The following is a 15079-nucleotide window of genomic DNA, read 5'->3' as shown; positions in this document are numbered from 1 at the left end:
CTCAATTTCAAAGATGCTTATAGTAAACTCTTTAGTTACAACTGGGAATATATATAAAGGGACCTGAAAAAAAAGTAATACCTAACATTTTTAGAAGACCTACTCTTACAACATTGATATTGGTGACAAAAATAATAAATGTATTATTGGTTTAAGAACTGCTTTTCTGGGCTTCCCTGGTGGCGCAGTGGTTAGGAATCCGCCTGCCAATGAGGGACACGTGTTCGATCCCTGCCCGGGAAGATCCCACATGCTGCGGAGCAACTAAGCCCATGTGCCACAACTACTGAGCCTGCGCTCTGGAGCCCGGGAGCCACAACTACTGAAGCCCGTGCGCCTAGAGCCCGTGTTCTGCAACAAGAGAGGCCACCGCAATGAGAGACCCATGCACCGCAAGGAGGAGTGGCCTCTGCTCGCCGCAGCTAGAGAAAGCCCGCGGGCAGCAACGAAGACCCAATGCAGCCAAAAATAAAAACAAATAAATAAATAAATTTTTTAAAAAAGAACTGCTTTTCTAAAGTAAAAATGATACGAGAAAGGGTGAGCATGATGGGTTTTTGTAGTTATTGTTTGTTTTTGTTGGTTATACTATTCCCTTAAAGTATCTGACACTCAATTATAATGTTAACTTTGGAGTTTTTTGGTGGGTGTGTCAGCATGCTTTCAGATCTAACCAATGAAACCTCCAACTCAAGCTGCCTTAAAAATAAGTGAACATTTATTACATATATATGTAATATATATTATTAATAAAAAACATTTATTATCTAACATAACAGGAAGTAGAGTAGCTCCTCAAAACTGATGATTCAGTGGCACGTGACATCTCATGGACCAAGCTCTTCACATACCTCTACTCTGTGTCCACAGACTCCAAACCACCCTAAAGCTTATTCCTCTTGAACTTGCTCTTAGCAGCAACTGGAGCTACCTACCTGCTTGCTTGTTCACTCCCAATGGGAGAGGACAGTATATACTTTCCTAACCGTGAAAGAAGAAAGTCTCTCCTTTCAGTCTGATTGGCCAGTTTAAGTCAAGGACCTACCCCAGGACGAACAGTTGTTTCCAGGGAAACACCAGGCACAAATCTGCTTACCCCTCGGCTTCTAGAATAACTTCTAAGAAGGAAGATAGAATTTCCATGGTTGGCTAAGGGTAATTAAAACCATTTTGGGGGAGGTGTCAATTATGAAAAGCAAGTTGATATTATGAAACATAAAACAAAGGAGGAGTTGAACGGATGCTGTTGGGTAAGTCACAATTGCAAATATGGATTGGTAATTATGTTCAAACAATGAAGACAATTGCCTTAAGAAACTACGATATTTCGAATATAGAATTTTTAAAGGATTTGTATGTTCACTGAGTGAGATTTTGTTACAAATAGGTACCAACATTTCTCCAACAGAACCATCACCAACAAGGAAATGGGATTTATTTAATGTAGGCTGTAAGTTTTATGAGGTCAGGGACCATGTCCATCTTCCTCAGTGCTCTATCCCTAATGCCTAGCAGAGGGCCTGGCACAGGTGAGATGTTCAGAAAGGTTTCTTTTTGAATAAATAAACAGTAAATAATTTGCACTAGAACAGGGCATCACATTGAAGAGGAGGCCTGGGTGCCACATTCATTTAACTCAAAAAGATATCAAAGGCAACTTTTTATAGAACCAAACTAATTCAATAAAGAAAAACCACCCAGTAAGCGGCTGTCATGCTCGAAGTTAAAGACGTTCTGTAATCCCAGCAAATGTCTGTGCTAATGTTGTTGTTCAAGAAATATTATTCTTCTATCTATATCTTTAAAAAAGGTAGAACTCAAACCACTTCAAATTATCCTTACAGGAAAGCTGAGCATTTGGAACACAAACCCAGCTTTCATCTGGCAGCTGCAACTATAATATTTTATTCTCACAAGGTCTCCTATCAGAAGCCACTGCAGACATTCCCACAAAGACATCGCACAATGTGAGGGCCAATCAAACAGAATGTGGTCTCCTAGATTTCCCTGTAGTTTTGATAATAGAGAAAAGAGGGATTAAACCGAAGCTTCCCCCCTCCAAGCCCTCGTCTTTCCGCAGACTTTCTGGATAAATGTGCCCCAGCTGTCGCACTGACCTTCCAGGACACTGGTACTTCCCACTCCCAAATGCCATGAAGCAGTCCAAGAAAGCATGCTTCTCTAAATTTGCCTTTTTCCAACGTTCCTGTGGGAAGAAAGCATTTTTTTTCTAAATCAGTCTTATATAAATAAGCTTAACTTTATTTCTCTAGGCTAAAAATGATCTTGTACAGCTAATCCTTGCATATAAAGTTGCAGGGTTGTTGGTAATTTTTTCCAACCTGTTATTAATATCAGCCACAATTATGTTTTTGGAATGGGAACTAATAAATAAAAAGGTTTAAAAAGAACTCTGTTAAGTGGTAAATGTAAATGACAACGTAAATCAACCACAGAATTGACCTCAGAAGAGGAAGAATATTTATAATAAGGCCTCAGGCTCCATCACAAAATTGCCCTTGGTAATAAACTTAGTAATGAGGCACTGACAGCCCTCCCTGTTGGAGAAAGCTTGGTCTGCAGAATTCATTCATCTGGATGCCATTTCTGACAGTTTTACCTAAAGGCAGAGAATGGACTGAATGACCTCTTAAGATTTTGTTTAGCCCTGTAACTCCCCAGTTCTAAGAAATAGCAGAACACAGTTTTAATTTGCTTCATTTTTAGTTTTGTACTCCTTGGAAACCAGTAACAGGAGCAATTGTCTGAAGAACATGAAATATGGCTTCTATCAGAACCAAGCATATTTACTTTTAACATGTCCTGCTGGTTTCAGACAAAAATGTATTTTAAAGTTGGTGAAGCTTATTCCAAAAACTTTTCTATCTGATTTGTAAATGTTATGACATCTATATTACAAATCTGGTCTGGGATTTGTAGCCTTAGTTACCAGAGAAATATGGCTGCTTAATGATATAGCCCTAGTTCATTTATGAATTCATACTCCCGGCAGAAATCCAAGGACAATGTATACTGAAAGAGACAACTTACAGGCTTGAACAGGTCAGGTTCAGGAAAATACTTTGGGTTTCTATGTAGCCAAAATGGAGACAACATCAGCAAGTCACCAGAAGGAATGGTATAATTCTATAACAGAAAAATGGTTCCAAGTCATGTTTGGAGATCTGCTTTAATGAGAGCTTGGGTCATTAAAAATAATCCTACAACCATATTACCATATTAGAGAGAAGACATATACATCGTATAATCAATGGTGAGAAAATCCCTTTCCTAGACGGATCATTTCTATTTTCCAACGTAGGCAATTACTGATTTCTAATTCTGATGATCAGTTATACATACATATATCTTTGGTTACATGGAGGAAGATAGAGATACATGTGAAAATTTTAGACACTCGTCTAAGTCCACTGTAATGCAGCTTTTGATGTTTGATATTGGAGTTTGCAGGAAGTGGTCTTGATGATGGAAACCACAGTGGATTCCCAGGTTCTAGAACAGAAAAAACTAACTCTGAGACAGGACACTGGCCATACTGGCCCTGAGAACAGGGGCAGTGGATGTTCTGTCTTTGGGGATGCGGATGACAGTGGCAGGGCAGGGGCAGTGGATTCTGTTTGTTTGTTTCACTCTAGCAGCAGCTGTTAGGGCAGAAAGAAGTTGAAGACAACTGCTTAGGAAGACATAGGACAAAGCAAGTGTTGTGGGTTTATTGGGTTGGTTTCACATTTGAGGTCTCAGTGGTTGTGAAACTGATGATAAACAGTATGTTTCCTCAAGCAGCAGAGTCTGCATGGTCCTTCTCCATTCACATTATAATAGCTTTTCATGATATATAAACTATACCGAGGACTAAAAACTATTTCACAAAATCATCTTTACATCGCCTTGTTCAGGAACCAGAGGACAAAGAGATCGCTCTTTGCCTTTGTGAGATCGCTAGAGAGCTACCATCTCTACTGAGGTGAAGACGTTTTATTAGTTAACTCCCTTTGCCAAGCATCAGAAGCCACATCTGTTTAATCCTGCGTAATTTTGAAGCGTCCTCAAGATATCTGCAAAACACTTACTTTAAGTTTACGTATCTACAACAGTAGCATGTTCCAATTGAAAACATGTCTTTTTATGTGAGCAGGGAGTGGAGTATGGGGAGGGGCCATCGTTTTTTAACCCAAGAGAACCCCTGTTGACTCTGATGGTTGCTGAGTATTGCTTGAGTTTGGTAATTTCAGTGCCAGGATTGCTGGAGAGAGTCAGGTCAAGCCAGGAAGAGATGGAGACTTGCTCATGCCCTCTTACCATTTTTAAAGTGGAAAAGACCTGTGAGATCCCAGTCTCGTGTGTTTGTTCTACCTCTGCTGGAACTGAGGCTAGAGGTGTCATGATTGGCTCTGAAATCAGCTGGGGAGGGCCGTGATATGTCTGGGGGCAGCCCTGGGCCAGGCATCCTGTCAGGGCAACTGCTGCCCTGCCCCTCCCTCCACCCTCCCCACAGCCCTCTTCAGTGGCTGCTGACCTAGGATCATGATGTGGAGATGCTGACTGCTGCAGCCTACAAAGCAGGGTAGCAGAGGAAGACTTCAAAGGCAGCCTCGGGAACAGCATTCACACTAGCAACAGGGAGGAGACCAGACAGAACTTCCTGGTGCAGCAGCAAATGCCAGGCGGGTGAGTGGCAGAAAAGGGTGTGAGAGCTGGTTGTATCAAAGGAATCCTCTGAGCAAACGGACATCGTTATGTCTGGGCCAGACGGTCCTGTCATTGTTAACATGGCACATGAAGAGAAAGATCAAGAGGGAGACAAAATAGTCAGAGGACCAGGGCATAGATCACTAGGAAGTGGAACTCACAGCTTCCCTGTGTTGGCAATAATGACACCTGTCAGGTAGACAGAAGTGAACTTGGCCAGCCCACCCCACAGGGATGCTGTGAGGCCAGATGAACTTCATCTGCTAGTCCGGAGACTGGCTTTTCTTGACGAGGGAAGAGAAGAAGGATTCTCTGTTGTAACTCAAGAAGGATGCTAAGACCAAAGTGGGTGCAAGGAATGCAGACTCTTACTTCAAGCAAAGAGGAGTCCTGTAAAGGCAAAGCGTCCATCAGAGGAGCCCCAAAGCACATTCTTTCTCTCTAGCTCTTGGCCAGGAGCTTGGTTGGTGTTAGTTGCTTAAAAAAAAAAAAAAGTACTTTAAAAATTAAAAGTATATTCTTTTGTGTAATAAAAACTGCTTTCTAGAAATTTTCCAAAATTCAGAAAAATAGAAAAAACTAGAAAAGAAAACAACAAGAGAGCTGGCAACAAAAGACAGTTATCAGTTGGCTAGACTTCCCTCCAGTACTTTTACCTAATAACAGTAGTTTAGCTTTGCGGTTTTTTTATTGTTGTTTTTAAATATAGTCTGTTGTTTATATATACTGATATTGTTTACATATATAAATACCTAGTATATACATATTGTTTTTATCCTACTGAATAATTTTTGACTCTTATATTGTTCACTTGATATTATAGCATAAGTATTATTTTTATATTGTATACTCATTTAAAATAATTTTCTCTCCAGTGGCTTCTTAATCAATCGTTCTCTACTATTTTTGCTATAATAAATAATGCCATCACAAACATCTTCTTCCACAAAGCATTGTCCATATAAAATCTTTTAACATATATGTTCAGAAGACATAGGAATATACATGTCCTATGTCTTCTGAACATCTAAGGCTATTAATATATGTTGCTCAACTGTTTCCTCAAATTTTGTAGCAAGATATGTTTCTAACTAAATATATGAGAGTATCAATTTCATTGCCCTCTCATCTGCTAATCTGACATTTTAAATAGTTTTTTTTTGATTGCTGTTTAAAAGTTTATGTCTTTGCTGAGTATTTTCCATGTTGTTATTTTCTTCTATAAAACTTTTGTGTTCATGTCCTATCCTCATTTATCTATATATATATATTAGTCCTTTACTTATGGATCTGTGAATTCATTAAATATTATAATTATTAACTCTTGAATTGTACTTATACTGACATTTATTCTTAATTTTTGGCTGACATTTAATTTACGTTATACTTTAAAAAACAGGACACGTTAAATTTTGATATGGTACAGTCTGCTCATTTGCTTTGTGGTTTCATTGATTAATCCTAAACATAAGAAGCCCTCTTCTCTCCACAACAGTGGCTTTCAAAGGTGGCTTAGGGTCTTCTGGGAGTCCCAAGACATTGTCAGAGAATCTGCCAGATCAAAAACCATTCCTGGGTAAAAGACTCATTCAAAGTATAGGATAGACCAATGGATTTTAATGTAACTGAGTACAAAAAATTCATTAATATATTTTCAGATTGCAACAAACTTTTAAGAAAGTACCTCTGTTGAGTTTTAGTGTAGTATCAAAGAATAGCCACAGAAATATCTGAAAAGGCTAATAAAATACTCCTTCCTTTTTTGGTTACATGTCTGTGAGAGGCTGACTCTTCTTCATTTCCATTAATAGGAAACAATATATCACAACAACTGAATGCAGACACATATATGGGAATTCAGATTGCTTCTATTAGCAAAAGGCATCAGAGAGATTTGCAAATACTTAAAATGATGCTGTTCTTCTATATTTTGTGTGTTTTGAAAAATATAGTTATGTTTCATAAAACCACACTATCTGGGGACTTCCCTGGTGGTCCAGTGGTTAAGACTTTGCCTTCCAATGCAGCGCATGTGGGTTCAATCCCTGGTCGGTGAGCTAAGATCCAACCTGCCTCGCTCCAAAAAGCCAAAACATAAAACAGAAGCAATATTGTAACAAATTCAATAAAGACTTTAAAAATGGTCCACATCAAAAAAAAAATCTTAAAAAAACCCCCCACACAATTATTTTAATAGGTATTAGGTTTCTTATTATTTTTAAAGTGAATTATTAAATAAATATTTTAACAATTTCTCAGCTTTAGTTTCTAATACAGTAAATACTGATAGTAAATACTGATAACACTGATAATAAAGAGAAGGAAGGAATACAGTAAACCAAAGAAACCAGAGTTTGTCCATTCTCACTTATTCCAAAAAAATATAGAAAGGAATGATTATAGGAGCAAAACTAAATATTCTGTTCAGACTGTAATAAATATCCTGTTCAGATTCCATTAGGAAAGAGCAGTGGAGAATACTTCTAGCATTCATAGCAAGGAATCTTGACCTGTTGTCCAACTGGTCAAAACATAGATGATCCCATCTGAAATGATTTTTATGATCCAAATTCCTGGGAGCATATTAATATGTTCAGCAAAGACATTTCACCTGTTTTAGAAAATACTTGAAGCTTAAAAGAACCAAGTCATATGAATTTATACTAAGGAAATAATCAGTGCACAAATATTTAGCTACAGGAATGTTAATCTTTGCACTATTTATAATAGTGAAAGAATGGAAGCCACGTACATATTCAAGAACATTGAACAGATTTTAAAATTTATTTGATGTCCATATATTAGATTACGCTGTAATTCAAAATGATGTAGATATCTTTTATTGATACAGAAAACTATCTGGGATCTATTATTAAATAAAATAAAAGCAGGTTGTGAGAAAACTAGCTTTGTGTGACCCCAATTTATTTTTTAATGCACATATTACAGAAAAAAATTCTGAAATTATAATAATACCAAATGTTCATAGTGGTTATCTCTAACTTGCAAGATTCTAAGCAATTTTTAATTTCTTCCTTTAGCTTCTTTTTATGGTCTTTTTTCCCCCTAATTACCATGCTTTGCTTGTGTAATAAGAAAAAAAAAAAACCTGTTCCATTTATTATTTTTAAAGTCTCAACTCTGTAGGGTGAACATCACAGTGATTAGTTTGGGCCTCCTAAGAGGAAAGGCAGTGTTTATTTTGTGTACAGAAGAAATAGCAGGTACAGGAAACACTGCACCTTTTACAAATATTAAAAAGAGATGTGAAAAATAATGAAAGGAAATGCTGGAACATTCTGGGATGATAGCAGCCTGAGTACGTGATTGTGGGGTTGCTCTACCACTGAGAGAGGCATAACTGCAGCTGCGAGGGCTTGGAAGGCGCCTGGGATGCTTCTGAGCCTCGTGTCCTCTAGGAAGAACATGTGGGTGTGAGGAGGTAGAAGTAAGAGACTATGAATTTTAAAAATAATTTATTAAATGGTTTTGGATATCTATTACTTTTAATTAAGATTTTTTTATTGGGAATCCATAGGCGTTGGACCTATAAAATAGCCCAGTTTTGTAAAAGGATTTTAGGCAGTGAATCATAAATGTGTTCATACCCTTGGACCAGTAATCCACCACGAAAACATAATTCAGTGATAATCCTTAAAAAAGAGAATGTACTAGGCACAAAGATACAAATAATTACCATATTAAAAAAAAACTACCTAAACTCTCAAGAGTCAGGAAATAATTAAATATTTAAGCTATCAACTCAATGTACTATTTTTTTTAACTCAATGTACTATTAATGTGGCCTTGAAATAAATATGAAAACGCCATAGATGCATGAATGTGAAGAATAATGTATAAAAAAAATTTTCAATGACAGATTTACATTGTAATGAAACTTAGGTTTCTATATTGATGTCACAACATTGCAGATACAAGGTCAACACACAAAAATCAACTATATTCCTACAGACAAGTAATGTACAATGGAAAATCAAAGTTTTTAAAAATGCCATTTACGGGCTTTCCTGGTGGGGCAGTGGTTGGGAATCCGCCTGCCAATGCAGGGGACACGGGTTCAAACCCTGGTCCGGGAGGGTCCCACATGCCGCAGAGCAACCCAGCCTGTGTGCCACAACTACTGAGCCTGCGCTCTAGAGCCCACGAGCCACAACTACTGAGCCCGTGTGCCGCAACTACTGAAGCCCGTGCGCCTAGAGCCCGTGCTCTGCAACAAGAGAAGCCACCGCGATGAGAAGCCTGCGCACCGCAACGGAGAGTAGCCCCCGCTCGCCACAGCTAGAGAAAGCCCACGCACAGCAACGAAGACCCAACACAGCCAAATAGAAAATAAATAAATAAAAAGAAAAGCCCACTTTATTAAAATAAATAAAAGAATAAAAATTAAAAATACCATTTCCAAAAGCTCCAGAATAACAGAAATACTTAGGTATTAATCTAACAAAACTTGTATAGTATCTGTTTGCTTAAAATAACAATCAAAATACCCACTTATTTGTCAAATAACTATTCTGCATTTCAGCTAATTTCCTACTACCCAGAATATAATAAGGCTTACTAAAAGTTCAGTAACAATTATAGTAATATTCAAAGTAATAAACACATTGCTCTACTTAATTGCACCGAGTTGTTTGACTATTTCCTCTCAATACAGAATATATATATTCTTTTACTACATATATAAATTTATATATATTTAAATTTACAAATATTTAAATATATATTCTCTTATAGTCATAGTTTTAAAGTAATTGATAATTTGATTATTTAAAAGCAAAAACTGTTAAAATCTCACTGAAACTAAATGCTACAATCTACATAAGATCAGTTAAACTATGTTTTTTTTTGGATTTAGCAAGTTGCAACTTGTATCAAATTTGGATTTTTTTGTCTCTTTTGAATTCTATTACTACAAAATTTTCTTGATTTTAATCCAAGCACTCTTAAGCCGTGGGGAAAAAAGCTAACAAGAGCGGAGGGCTGACTAATTATAATCTATCTGGATAATTTAGGTCCCAAATCATTCCTTTAAAAAATAACGTTTTTTGTTCTGCCTGAATGATTCACCAAATATTGAACTGAACGTTTGCCACATGCACGTACCTTTCATGGTGCACTTGAGAATATTCTCCTACTTTGCCCATAGAGAGGACCTCACTCAGTCACTAATTCCTAATATCAGTTTCTATTACCCATGGCATTCCTGCTATCTGTTCCGGTATCTGTGATCTGTGGTCTGAACTGTCTTCCAGTTATCCTAAAGGACTTCCCTCACACACTCAATTCCTCAACCTATTCCAACTCAGGAATACTCATTGGTTGGTTCAGCAGAGGAAATACTATCCGACCCTCCTGCCCGATTGAAATAGGATTATACTAATTCTGATATAGAATCACATAGCCAAAATGATTATGAAAGGCTTATGTTTTAGCTAAAACAGTTGCCAACAGATAGATATCTATATTAACAAACTGGTGCTGCACAACTCTTATTAGTAACCTATTCTAGGGTCACAGAGTACTTCATGGAACTTAAGAAATTATCTAATAATAAATGGGCAAAATAGCTACTTTTTTTCCCCAGAAGGTTCATTATTTTAAAACAAAACCATTGCTCACCAAAATTTTAACTGGCTTCAGCACTTTTCTGGTAATGACACCAGGGGCTCTCAAACGAATGGTTTCCAAAATACACCATTTAATTAGAGGGAGTTTCTTCAAGTCATCCTCAGACACTTTAATCTTATCTTTACCTGGAAAGAGAATTTTAAAAAAAAAGGTGGACTTAAAGAGGCCAGAAAATGATTTTATGTAAGCTGTATAAGTTAAATACTGTCTCTGATATCAGGTGTTAATATTATTATTACTTTTGCATACCAAGTTTAGTAAGTTATTGACTCTTTTCATCATTTTCTTCTTACCAAGATAAAATGTATGGCATATAAAACTAAACCAATGTTGATTACTGTAATGTAATGGATTGGTATCCAACCTTGGTTCTCACAGTCCTGTGGCTATCAGATGACTAAGATAGTCCCTGTCAGGAAGATGTTCAATTTTTACTCATTTCATTGTTTCTTGTCCAAATTCTCATTCCACTTAAGGAAAGAGCAATAAAACATCGGCGTCAAAAGTACGAAGTAAGAGATCTGAGAAGCCACCTGACTTACTACTTCTATCTCTTCCCTGCTGATTTGTTTTTGGTTTTGCTTTTGCTTTTTAATCATACATTTCAGAAAGCCCAAAAAGAATATTAGGAAAGGGGTGACGGGACACATGTATTTCATCTGGAATGATGAGCTCTCTAAACACAGGTACATCAAACATTCCTACTGTAAGTTGCATACCTTAGCTAATATTTAGATTGAAGTCACGTGGAAAAGGATTGCGGTTGCTCTTTCTATGGACCAACATACGGTCAGGGCCTTCAGCCAAATGAGACAGTTTAATTAGTGATATTTCAAGTAAAATGTTTACATTTTGAAAATTAAACAACTCAGCTTTCGATATTGACAGTATTTGCTTAATAAAAGTCAACAACATGGTCAGTTTAAGTCAACGTTCACATTTTCCCCCCAGCTGTACTGGGCATGAGTGGATGAGAATGGAATGTGGGTCTCCAGCCACATTTCTCTTTGACTCTGGATAAGGCTTGTCCTAAAGCCAGCCCATCCTGCAGAAGAGGGTTGGGTGGGTGCTGCCTGGGAAACCTTCTCTGTCAGTACAGGTGGAATTCCTGAGGCGTCAGAAGCAAATGTTTCTCGTTAGTGGAGTCTGGGAACTCGGGTTTTTGAGGTCTGGGTCTATTAATTCCCATAGGGGCGTCTATACACTCCATTAAACTTGACAGATTTTTGAGCACTGAGCAAGAGGCAGGAGTTGAGTCAGGCTCCACCAGGGTTACAACAATGAAGGCATTCTCGCAATACACTCAGTCTAGGAGGTGAGAAATGAACACACAGTTGACAGGTACACCATGCAGGCGAGGAAACCGTTCTATGAGATATAAAATATTTGAAGATACTTAAAAGCAGGGAAGGTATTGAAATGCAGGATAACAAATTTTAGAAGACAACTTAAAAATGTATGAGGGGACCTGAGTTTCTTTTAGAGCGTACTTGAGTGAAAAAAAAAAAAGAAAAAGAAGACCATTGTCTACATGGCAGGTGACCGACAACCTACTAGAAAACTAAGGAAAACTCTCCAAGGGAGAAATGGCAGATGGGACTTTTAAGAACAGAAAATTCAACTTTAAGTCATATACTCAATTTTAAGTTGTTTCTGGCTACTGTGTAATGTTCCCTTTCCTTGTCCTATATTTTTTAATATTTTAATAAAGTCAGCTAACACATACCTTAAGTTAACACTTGGGGAAATAAAGATCTGGGTATGTCCAGGAAGCAATGCAGTATGGAAAAGAGGCAGAACTGCAGAAGAGAAAAGAGCGGAAGTGGAGAAATCAGGAAATGCGAGACTGGAAGTCAAGAGAAACTCCGAGAGGCACAGGCCTCCACTTCTGGCCGCCTCCATCACTTCTCCCTCCAAAGATCCCTAGAACTCTGGGAGGGAGTTCAGACCACTTTCAGCTTTATCTTGGAAACCAAGGTGACCCCAGCAAATGAGGGCCCTTGCCAAATGGACATTACAAATAAATGAGCAGTAACCTACACTTCACATTCTAAATCTTACTTTAAAAAAGGTTTTTCTCTTTAAAAATCTATTTAGAGCATCTACATTAGACAAATTCACCAAACAATCCCTCTACTTACTTTTTGTATTTTACTTTACTGAAGCTGTAGGATACAGAAAATAAATATTTCTCTAATTGATCATGGATAAATGACTACCATGGGTCAGATTTTGTGTTTGAAATCAGATCTGTGTGACTCCAAAGTGACCAACCTATTATGAGACAGGCCTAATTCTGGCCTTGAAAAAGTTTGGACTCTGGTAATAGTGAAGTTTCTGACTTTCTTTTGGAGAAAAAGTTTTTTATGAATTATTCTGAGGAGACGAATTGAATTATAAAGTTCAAAAAAATGTTTTGTATTATACAATAAACAAAAGCTTGTTCTGAGTTGAAAACAAAATCTATTAGGACCTACAAATGTAGAAGAGATGTAGACTACACTTGGAAAATAAATGTTTTGAAAAAATATTTTTAGTTTCTCAAGTCCCAGTGTGATGTAGGGAAAATAAGGTAGTATTCTCAGACTAGACAAAGAAAAAGATGTTGTTTTCAAACAACATCTTTAGGTTAAAGACCTTTCTTATTATAACTCTTAGAAATGGCTCTGTACCCATACTGTACATATTTCAATGCACATCTGTGGTTTGTTCTTCCAGTGTTTTGACTCTAAAATTAGGAGGCTCCACTTGGAAGAATGCCAAGGTAATCATCAAAAGGGCTAGGGCCTAATGGAGATGGGGACCAGTACAAAAGGCAGCCAGGGAAGAAACTATGGGTGATTTGGGGTAAAATTCAGAAGCCATCTGTTTAATTCTTGGCACAAATGCAATAAAAGTCAAACCGGGGGCTTCCCTGGTGGCGCGGTGGTTGAGAGTCTGCCTGCCGATGCAGGGGACACGGGTTCGTGCCCCAGTCGGGGAAGATCCCACATGCCGCGGAGCGACTGGGCCCGTGAGCAATGGCCGCTGAGGCTGTGCGTCCGGAGCCTGTGCTCCACAACGGGAGAGGTCACAACAGTGAGAGGCCCGCGTACCATAAAAAAAAAAAAAAGTCAAACCAAATCATAGGATATTTGAAACCAAATAAAAGAAACGATGAGTCTTGAGTTCAGAAATAGCAAAGAATGTTTCTAAAATATTCTGTATAGTTTTGGGTTTCCGCAGGTATGATGACAAGCATGTTAGAACACAGTAACTGTAATTTATATTTGTTAAGGATATATAATAGATTAAAATTCTACTACTTCAACCATTTATTCACTCAATATATATTTGCTCCATATCTGTTACATGTTAGCCCAAGCATAGGTGCTGTAAGAGATAGGAAGAGAATAATACTAATTTATTGACCATCTAATGTCACCAATATGTTGGACCACTTCATTTATTCCTCATCACAATCTGCCGACTATCAAGTTATCATGTGTCCAAGGAGAAGCTTGAAAGTGTCAGAGCAGCCTTCAAACCTATGTCTGTCTACACTAAAAGCCCTTACCCTTGCTCCCTGGGCCCCAGCACCTCCCCTAAGAGGAGAAACGAATAAGAAAGACACAGTCACTGTTTTAAAGGAGCTTGGACATAAGGACACAAAATAATATCTGGATACAAATAACTATAAAAGTTTCATAAGAGAGGATCTGAGTCTCAGTGGCATTCATTCCCTCTTGCCTAGGGCTGGAGTTTCAGCTAAGCCTGGAAGGATGAGTAGCACTCACCCAGGCAGAGAGAAAAGTAACTTAAATTCCAAAATTAATTATAAAAATATGATTTCTTGGACCTAAAGAAAAAAGGAACATGAATCAAACAGGATCATTAAAGCAGGTCCTTTGTTGAGAGATGACTCCTCTGTCTTCTTCATATTTCAAGCTCCCTCCCCTTCACACACACACACACACATTTATTCAATAAATAAATACATAAAATACAAAAATTCTGTTCCTATAGTCCTGAAGTAACATTATATCAAGATTTAACTAATCATTTTGGGAAAATAACCCATGTTTTGCGGAAAAAAAGGAGAATGACAGGCATTTGCCGAGTCATTCATACCTTTGGAGACATAATTCTGAGGAGACTGAATCAGAAGGTGGGGATGAACACTGAGGAGGCCCTGTGCTTCCCCACAAATGAAAGACAGGTGTATGTCTACCAAGGGACACACAGAGAAGTGAAGCAAAGAACATACTCCACTGAAATGTAAAGAGTGCATCCCTACACATTCTACCACCTGTTTCTTCACTTTTGAAAGCAGGGATTCTCAGTTCTGTTTGCTGTTCTATACCGTGAAGTTGTCTTCCTTCACAGACGTTGTCTTTCATATTCACAGAACAGCTTATTTAAAATGTTTAAAATTCAGGTGTGTGCAAAAGGTCATAGTACACATGAAGGACGGTGAACTGGGATAAAAAAAGCATGAGATAAAGGCTGAAAAATAAAGAATCTGATGTAATAACCTTAAGCAATGATTCCTACCAAAATTTGGTCATGAAATTTGCTTTACAAATTTTATAATAATTTTGCTAAAAAGCAATATCAAATAACAAAAGTTGGTGTTTATACTGTTATTTGGGGAAATGATATAACAGCTTTGAAAAAATCCAGCATTTCTATGATTTCTCTTAAAAGGCAATGAAGCAGAGACATCAATTGCTGACAGAGA

General features: G+C 37.6%; 1 protein-coding gene across 1 annotated transcript in view; it reads right to left on the bottom strand.

Moving 5' to 3' along the window:
• Window positions 1-15079, bottom strand: part of CYP39A1 (cytochrome P450 family 39 subfamily A member 1) — a 67436-nt gene that overhangs the window by 14995 nt on the left and 37362 nt on the right. Inside the window, exons 8-10 of the mRNA XM_082664328.1 lie at window positions 10351-10484; window positions 3052-3147; window positions 2118-2206 (exon numbers count right to left, since the gene is read on the bottom strand). Of these exons, the coding sequence (XP_082520454.1) occupies window positions 2118-2206; window positions 3052-3147; window positions 10351-10484 (319 nt within the window). The remainder of the gene's footprint in view (window positions 1-2117; window positions 2207-3051; window positions 3148-10350; window positions 10485-15079) is intronic.

The sequence above is a fragment of the Grampus griseus genome, assembly GCF_964374135.1.
Source record: "Grampus griseus genome assembly, chromosome: 10".
Lineage (NCBI taxonomy): Eukaryota > Metazoa > Chordata > Mammalia > Artiodactyla > Delphinidae > Grampus > Grampus griseus.
Note: the sequence above shows the minus strand (reverse complement) of the source record. Positions and strands in the feature narration are given on the sequence as shown.